Raw genomic sequence first — 8,977 nt, forward strand, 5'->3', positions numbered from 1 at the left:
AATGTGCTGCTGCAGAGCTGGAAAGGCCCTGACTCCCCCCTGTGATGAAATCGCTGAGATCCTGTTTCTCCACGTGTAAGTGGGAGGGGGTGTTTATTTTAGCTCCACTTCATATTACAGTGGTTAAAAATTAACATTTCATTAGAAGTCATCGCTGCAGATAAAGAGATAAAGACTAAAAGCAACCACCATAAATCAGGAAACTTTTCAAGAGCACATTCAACACAGGGCAGCACGGTGGTGTAGTGGTTAGCGCTGTCACCTCACAGCAAGAAGATCCGGGTTTGAGCCCCGTGGCCGGCGAGGGCCTTTCTGTGCGGAGTTTGCATGTTCTCCCCGTGTCCGCGTGGGTTTCCTCCGGGTGCTCCGGTTTCCCCCACAGTCCAAAGACATGCAGGTTAGGTTAACTGGTGACTCTAAATTGACCGTAGGTGTGAATGTGAGTGTGAATGGTTGCCTGTGTCTATGTGTCAGCCCTGTGATGACTTGGCGACTTGTCCGGGGTGTACCCCGCCTTTCACCCGTAGTCAGCTGGGATAGGCTCCAGCTTGCCTGCGACCCTGTAGAACAGGATAAAGTGGAAAGAGATAATGAGAAGGAGATGAGATGATAAAATAGTCAAGAAGCAGCTGATCTGATCTGTCCCAATGGGCATGGCCTAGTATTCTAATTAGCAGACAGCCCTCTGTCAGAGATTCCGCCTCCGATGCCATGGCAGGAGAGAATCAGGGTTCGTCAACATCCACGTCCACTGCATTTGCCCCAACTGTGATGTCACAAAATGGGCCCAATTATACGAACCAATCCCAGTCCAGTCTGCAAATTATTACATGATAACCTGATGGCTAAACCCCAATGTGGTAAAATAAAGCAGCTAATTAGCAATAAACAACTCACAGATGTTAATGTACACCTGGACAGAATTAATTCTAATATAAACCTGAGGTTTTCCACAAAATTTGCATATTTATGCATATTCATATATCCTAAAATGTTCATAAGAATAAAGGTGTAGAAAATGTATGACCGTTGAAGCTGCTTATTGGGTGTTAAAGAAAAACAAAGCACAATTATGTTTAACAGATTATTTTAATGACTGATGTAAAACACTTTGTGAAAAAGTGCTATATGAATAAATTATCCAAGAATTAAGCAAATTAAAACAGACATCTGTGATGGTGGAAACCTGTTTAATGCAACGGTCTGACAACAAACAATTTGCCTCTGATTGGATTAACCACTTATATGCTCATGGACTAATGGGCGTAGCTGAGCAAACACAGGCCGGGCTCAATTTCAGTCTAAAAATCAGCCAACAGAAAAACATGTCGTCAACTCAATAGCTATTAGCATAAAATACTGAGTTTTACATAAATCAACAGTGACATTTGCCTGAAAGCTAGCGTACATTAAGCTAAATACTGCACAGTGTCATGATGCGATGCAAAGCAAAACACTAAGAGCTGGGAATTTACGGGGAGCGCCACCCCCTCGCCGCCAAAGTCACTGGTGCACGTCAGTAAGTCGCAGCCGAGTTTCAGTTCTGTTTTTCATACACACGCTCATTACATTCTCTTCGAGTAATAAAAAAACAGAACATTAATACAGCTAAATGGACTCAACCAAGGGAAAGTTTGAAACGGAACTGGAACACAGCCTCAGGATTCCCACTGATGAAGTAACATCATCTTTCTTCAACATACTGTAAAGCTGTTCGTCAGAGCTTTGAATGAGTCGTGTGATGAGAAACAAACGTCAATCAGACCAGGAAAACATAACCGAGAGACAAGAAAGCGTCCATCGTTTAGATTTGTTACAAACTCTTGAAAGCTAGCGTCGGTTAGCACATGCTAACTGATCACCATAGCTGTTCTGCTTGAAACATTCCTAAGCATGAAAGTTCCCTTCCTCTTTGATCGCAAACACTGTTAAGGCACCGACAAGAGAAGGCCGGGGGGTCAGAGCCAAGCACAAATGATTACAAAAAGTAAATACAACAAAAACCACCAACAGAGAAAGCAATTTAAAAAAGTGCGAGGATTCTGATTGGTCTTTTGTCTCAGTAGGCGGCGTCTGATGGGCTCCAGGGTGTCACATGTGACCGGTTTTGTGCCAAGTCTCAAAACACATCAGAGGCTCATCGAAAAGTTACAAGGCTCACAGCCAATCAGAAGAGACACTCCAAGGCTTACAGCCTGACTTGGCCCAGAGTCCCAGAGCAGCTATTCCAACTGCTTCTCAATGGTTTGATCCCAAATACACAAGTTTCACGAAACACTGAGTCTGATTGGCCCTTGGTGTTGGTACGTGGCATCTCAGTAGGTGCGGCGTGTGGTGTAGTCTAGGACCATGCTGGCGGCACCCAGCAGGGCGGGGCTGTCAAGGTCAGAGACCATGACCTTCACTTCCCTGGTGGAGGAGAGGGCGCGCTGCTTGATGAAGTTTGTGACAGGACTCTTGTAGTACTGAGACAGAACACCAGACAGAACCACCAGAGACGGGTTTACTGTGTGCAGGATGTTCACGACCGCAACACCGAGAGCTGTACTCGCTGAGAGAGAGAGAGAAAAAGAGAGACACAATATATATGTTTTTAAAATCTCACAAAAAAGTTTAATAATCTGGAAGTGTAATAAGGCCACCCTTTTTTTTAGGTTCACAGATTTTTTTCAACATATTTCTGATAATGTCAGTCGAAAAAAAAAAGTGTCCTTGTCTATTTTTTCTTTTTTTCGCATGGCAAAATTTCAATGTCGGATTAAGATGATAAAATAATTTAAATTCAAGAGACTCCCCTTTTTTATATATATCACACATACTTGCAAAAGTATTCATACCCCTTGAACTTTCACATTTTTCCACCCTACACCCACGACCTTAAAAGTTTTTTATTGAGAGTTTATGTGATAGACCAACACAGAGTAGCACATAATTGTGAAGTGAAACGAAAATGATAAATGGTCTTCAAAATTTTAAACAAATAAAAATCTGAAAAATATGGTGTGCATTAGTATTCAGCCCCCCTGCGTCAATCCTTCGTAGAGCCACCTTTTGCTGCAATTACAGCTGTGAGTCTTTTGTGGTATGTCTCTACCAGCTTTGCACATCTAGACACTGAAATTTTTGCCCATTCTTCTCTGCAAAATAGCTCAAGCTCAGCCAGATTGGACGGAGAGCGTCTGTGAACAGCAATTTTCAAGTCTTGCCACAGATGCTCAATGGGATTTAGGTCTGGACCTTGACTGGGCCATTCTAACACATGAATGTTCTTTGATCTAAACCATTCCACTGTAGCTCTGGCTGTATGTTTAGGGTCATTGTCTTGCTGGAAGGTGAATCTCCTTCCCAGTCTCAAGTCTTTTGCAGCCTCCAACAGGTTTTCTTCCAGGATTGCCCTGTATTTGGCTCCATCCATCTTCCCCTCAACTCTGACCAGCTTCCCTGTCCCTGCTGAAGAAAAGCATCCCCATAGCATGATGCTGCCACCACCATGTTTCACAGTGGGGATGGTGTGTGCAGGGTGATGAGCAGTGTTAGTTTTCCGCCACACATAGCGCTTTGCATTTAGGCCAAAAAGTTCAACTTTGGTCTCATCTGACCAAAGCACCTTCTTCCACATGTTTGCTGTGTCCCCTACGTGGCTTCTTATGCCTGTCTTTCAACAATGGCTTTCTTCTTGCCACTCTTCCAAAAAGGCCAGATTTGTGGAGTGTACGACTTATAGTTGTCCTGTGCACAGATTCTCCCACCTGAGCTGTGGATTTCTGCAGCTCCTCCAGAGTGATCATGAGCCTCTTGGCTGCTTCTCTGACCAGTGCTCTCCTTGCTCGCTCTGTCAGTTTAGGTGGACGGCCATGTCTTGGTAGGTTTGCAGTTGTGCCATACTTTTTCCATTTTTGAATGATGGATTGAACAGTGCTTCTTGAGATGTTCAGAGCTTGGGATATTTTTTTTATAACCTAACCCTGCTTTAAACTTCTCCAGAACTTTATCCCTGACCTGTCTGGTGAGTTCTTTGGTCTTCATGATGCCGTTTGTTCTTCAGTGTTCTCTAACAAACCACTGAGGCCTTCACAGAACAAGTGTATTTATGCTGAGAGTAAATTACACACAGTGGGACTCTATTAACTAATTAGATGACTTCTGAAGGCAATTGATTGCACTGGATTGTATTTAGAGGTATCAGAGTACAGGGGGCTGAATACTAATGCACACCACATTTTTCAGATTTTTATTTGTTTCAAATTTTGAAGACCATTTATCATTTTCGTTTCACTTCACAATTATGTGCTACTCTGTGTTGGTCTATCACATAAAATCTCAATAAAAAAAACTTTTAAGGTCGTGGTTGTAAGGTGGAAAAATGTGGAAAGTTCAAGGGGTATGAATACTTTTGCAAGGCACTGTGTATATATATATCCTATTATCATTTATGGCCCCATCATTATATCAGCTGTATTCTCACCTGTCCGGAGCACTCCCTCTGCTTTACTGTTTCCGAGGCGAGCAGCCTGGATGAGATGCGATGCGTTCACTTGTTCCTTGTTGTTCAAACTCATTCCCTCCACCAGCAGCATATCCTCTGTAATTATCACATCGTTTGAATACTTGCTCCTGATTGGCTGACAGACACCAGTTATTTTCCTCTAATCAGACAGAGCCACTGCTACGATGCATACACAGCTGCTGATGTAATGGAGCTATGATGGAGTGTAGCCATGACAACCAGCATGAAAAACTCAGGTTGTCTCTGTGTGTGTGTGTTTTACCATCGTGCAGCCTCTTCGCCTCTTGCTGCAGCGCTAACCCGGATGCGTAGGCCTCGACGCAGCCGTGATTCCCACAGGAACACTCCGGTCCATCCAGAGACACCATGATGTGCCCGAGCTCAGCAGCGCAGAACGTACTACCATGGATTAACTCCCCGTGCTGGATCAGGGATCCCAGCAGTAATTGAAAAAAATAGAGGAATGTAAGAAACTATCAGCAGGGGTCAAGGGGGCTGCAAGCCCTTTGCGGGGTGCAGGGGCAGTGCCCCTGCTGGGGGTACAGGGGGTGAAGCCCCCTGAAGCTGTTGAGATTTTAACATTTAAAGATGCTATAGAACACATTTTTTACATAGATTTAACATAGAAAAGCAACAGAATTTAACAATAATGTGTATCTATTTGATGCCATATTTTGTAATCAATGACATAAGTGGCAAAAAAAATTTGTTATTTATAAAAATTAGATGAAAATGTAGCTTTGAAGAATATACTTCTTCTAACCCGGACACTGTTCCGCTATCTCTTTTATGGACGATATCTTTTTTCCACAACATATTCAGGGCTGTGAAATTGTAAATAAGAAATCCGAGGAAAGAGGGGGGGTCTGGGGGGCACAGACACCAAGCCATTTTAGGTGTTATATGGTGTATTCTGAGCATTTCCTGCAAGTAAAAAATTGATCTCAACAAGTAAATATTTGACTAGTCTTGGTCTTCATTTTGCCATATAAAATACCTATCAACAGTTTTCTCTTTTAAAATGAAAGATCCATGTAAAATACCTTGAAATATCTAATAAGTGCCTATGTATTTTATCTCAATCAAAATAAAAGTAAAAAAAATGTGTAAATAACAATTTAAAGAAATGTTAATAAAAGAAAACTTTGATAGGCCTTTCAAAATGACTTTGTGAAAAATCATGCTCAGTATTTAAGTGAGATACCTGTTGTCTTCCAAATTACACTTAATTCTTGTATTATGTCCTGGCTTTTTCCAAGAGTCTGTCACAATGTCTCTTGTCTACAGAGCAAAAGTTTAAAAAAAACTAATGTTTCTTATCTAATATATTATTTACATCTTTTCTTTTGACTCTAAATTGACCGTAGGTGTGAGTGTGAATGGTTGTCTGTGTCTATGTGTCAGCCCTGTGATGACCTGGCGACTTGTCCAGGGTGTACCCCGCCTTTCGCCCGTAGTCAGCTGGGATAGGCTCCAGCTTGCCTGCGACCCTGTAGAAGGATAAAGCGGCTAGAGATAATGAGATGAGATGAGATCTTTTCTTTTACTTCTGGCTCCTTCTATTCCTCTTTGCATCACTCCCAGCTATTTCTTTCAATTCATCTTTCAGTAAAGTTATTAGTTCTATAGTATTTGCATTCCTCTATTAAAGCTATTTACAAAATGTTCATAGTCTGTCAAACACAGGGATGAGAATGAAAAATATTTAAAAAGTCTGAAAAAACCAGGGCGGGGCCCATGGCCCAGGGGGGCGGGGCCCAGAGGGGCGGATGACGTCAGTCCTAACGGAAACGTCCGCGCTAGCCAATCAGCGCTGGGTTACTCTGATTGACATTCCTACTGGCCAATGGGTAAAGGAGAACGTCGGCACTCGACCAATGGAATGACTAAACCGTGTCCCGTTCAGTGTCCCGTGATCTGGCGCACGCGCAGGAGGAAACGCTTACCTCAACGTAAAAAATACTAATGGTAATAATACACAGGGATTTTTGTGGATTAAAACAAATCCCACAATTATTATTTAATTGATGTCTGTGCTGTGGAAATGTGACTTAATACCCTTTAAAAATAATTTAATTAAAAAAAAACATGGAGGGTTTTCTTTCGCACTTCAAATTAATAACCAATTCTCACAGTTTTGCTTTTCGTGAATTTTATATATATATATATATATATATATATATATATATATATATATATATATATATATTATATAATAAATTATATATTAAAAATTATATATATAATTTATTATATAATAAATTTTATATATATAATTTTTTCTCATCTCATTATCTGTAGCCGCTTTATCCTGTTCTACAGGGTCGCAGGCGAGCTGGAGCCTATCCCAGCTGACTACGGGCGAAAGGCGGGGTACACCCTGGACAAGTCGCCAGGTCATCACTGGGCTGACACATAGACACAGACAACCATTCACACTCACATTCACACCTACGCTCAATTTAGAGTCACCAGTTAACCTAACCTGCATGTCTTTGGACTGTGGGGGAAACCGGAGCACCCGGAGGAAACCCACGCGGACACGGGGAGAACATGCAAACTCCGCACAGAAAGGCCCTCGCCAGTCACGGGGCTCGAACCCGGACCTTCTTGCTGTGAGGTGACAGCGCTAACCACTACACCACCGTGCCGCCCCAATGGTGGTGCAGTGGTTAGCGCTGTCGCCTCACAGCAAGAAGGTCCGGGTTCGAGCCCCGTGGCTGGCGAGGGCCTTTCGCACCGGAGCACCCGGAAACTTGAAAACAATAAAGGCATAGAAATGCTAATTTTGTCTATTGTCATATCTTTAGACATTACAATACAGTTCATTTTTACAGTTCAAGGTACCGTTGGAATCCTTGGAGCTAGACAATTCCAACGCACCCTGTGACGTCATCAAGTTTTGTGTCAACACGCCAAAGTTTGGCCAAGACACAAGGCGGATTCTCATACAGAGATGACAGGTTGGCTAGGTTCTTTACAGGGACATCCCAGAGCATCACTAACATGAAAATTTAGATGTAATTCCAATCAATACAGCGCCATCAATACACTTCATCTCATCTCATCTCATTATCTGTAGCCGCTTATCCTGTTCTACAGGGCCGCAGGCAAGCTGGAGCCTATCCCAGCTGACTACGGGCGAAAGGCGGGGTACACCCTGGACAAGTCGCCAGGTCATCACAGGGCTGACACATAGACACAGACAACCATTCACACTCACATTCACACCTACGGTCAATTTAGAGTCACCAGTTAACCTAACCTGCATGTCTTTGGACTGTGGGGGAAACCGGAGCACCCGGAGGAAACCCACGCGGAACTGGAAGTATGGATTTGGCAATCTAAATGTAGCTCAAGACGCTCAATTAGCTTATTGCACATCCAGTGGAAGGTAATGTGGTATCTGACTGAGCTAGGCTTATGGTTAAAAGCAGTAGAATATAGTAGCCACAGTGATGGCTCATGGCATAATACAAGGAACAATCATCGCAAGAACAGACAAAAGGTCAAAGTCTGGCAAATTGTGATAGAAATACTGTAACTTTAGGCCTATTCATATTAACATTAATTGAACTGTATTGGGGCAGCATGGTGGTGTCGTGGTTAGCGCTGTCGCCTCACAGCAAGAAGTGAGGTTTTGGACTGTGGGGGAACAACAGCAATAATAATAATGGATGACTTCGCGTTTGTACAGCTGCTGCTTCTCGTCGCTTAAAAATGGTGACCGTTCACGGTCTTGTGATTGTTGTTGGTCTTAAAGTGCCATTCCACCATTGGATGTATTCTTTGGCATAAAATACAATATATTTTATGATAACATGAGTAGACAGAGAAATCTTTTAGCTTCAAAATGATATATCAAACATAATTTTTTTTAAAGATATTTTTTGGGCTTTTTTTCACCTTTATTGGATAGGACAGTGTAGAGACAGGACAGGAAATAAGTGGGAGAGAGAGACGGGGAGGGATCGGGAAATGATCTCGGGTCGGAATCGAACCCGGGTCCCCAGATTTATGGTATGGCGCCTTAGCCACCTGAGCCACGATGCCCCCTCAAACATAATTTTTTTGACGACAAGTATATTAATTTTGCGACCAAAGTCACCTACCCTTTTAATTTCCGCGCAGTAGTGAAACGTGATGTCATCGGCAGGTTCCCCTTCTTGTGTACCACGTGTCGGTCTATTTTTAGACCAGGAAACCCCCAAAGTGAGAGAGTCATTTCTCCTTGTATATGGGGGCCAAAAAAATTGCGAAAAATTTTGAGTTAAGGGTCATTCCATGTCAATTCACACAAATGCCCAAAACGTCCCCAGTGACACCTCTTCAATTTGCCTGATATTTATTTTATTAGTGCCTTATGATGTCAAAAGAAAGAATCCAAAATTTTAGCTTCCTAGCTGGAACGGTTTTTGAATTTTGGCCCTTCAAAGTTTGGGTGCCACGCCCACTTTTGGGGTCCGGGAA

At 42.7% G+C, this 8,977-nt stretch overlaps 1 protein-coding gene across 1 annotated transcript; it reads right to left on the reverse strand.

The window, feature by feature from the left end:
* Window positions 1-1,173: 1,173 nt before the first annotated feature.
* LOC132882783 (bifunctional UDP-N-acetylglucosamine 2-epimerase/N-acetylmannosamine kinase-like) lies at window positions 1,174-4,929 on the reverse strand. The gene is made up of 3 exons (XM_060915893.1): window positions 4,770-4,929; window positions 4,466-4,582; window positions 1,174-2,551 (listed from the first exon to the last, which is right to left on the reverse strand). The coding sequence occupies exons 1-3, from the start codon at window positions 4,873-4,875 to the stop codon at window positions 2,316-2,318; spliced, it is 459 nt and encodes a 152-aa protein (XP_060771876.1). The 5' UTR covers window positions 4,876-4,929; the 3' UTR covers window positions 1,174-2,315.
* Between the last annotated feature and the right edge of the window lie 4,048 nt (window positions 4,930-8,977).

This window comes from Neoarius graeffei, chromosome 3 (assembly GCF_027579695.1).
Source record: "Neoarius graeffei isolate fNeoGra1 chromosome 3, fNeoGra1.pri, whole genome shotgun sequence".
In the NCBI taxonomy this organism is placed as follows: Eukaryota; Metazoa; Chordata; class Actinopteri; order Siluriformes; family Ariidae; genus Neoarius; species Neoarius graeffei.

What these genes read in the sequence shown, in the direction of transcription:
- LOC132882783 (XM_060915893.1), bottom strand. Translation starts at nt 4,875, where the DNA reads ATGGTGTCTCTGGATGGACCGGAGTGTTCCTGTGGGAATCACGGCTGC. An exon ending in GGCGAAGAGGCTGCACGATG is followed by an intron (nt 4,583 to 4,769) that starts GTAAAACACACA and finishes TGATAATTACAG; the next exon opens with AGGATATGCTGCTGGTGGAG. An exon ending in AGAGGGAGTGCTCCGGACAG is followed by an intron (nt 2,552 to 4,465) that starts GTGAGAATACAG and finishes TCTCTCTCTCAG; the next exon opens with CGAGTACAGCTCTCGGTGTT.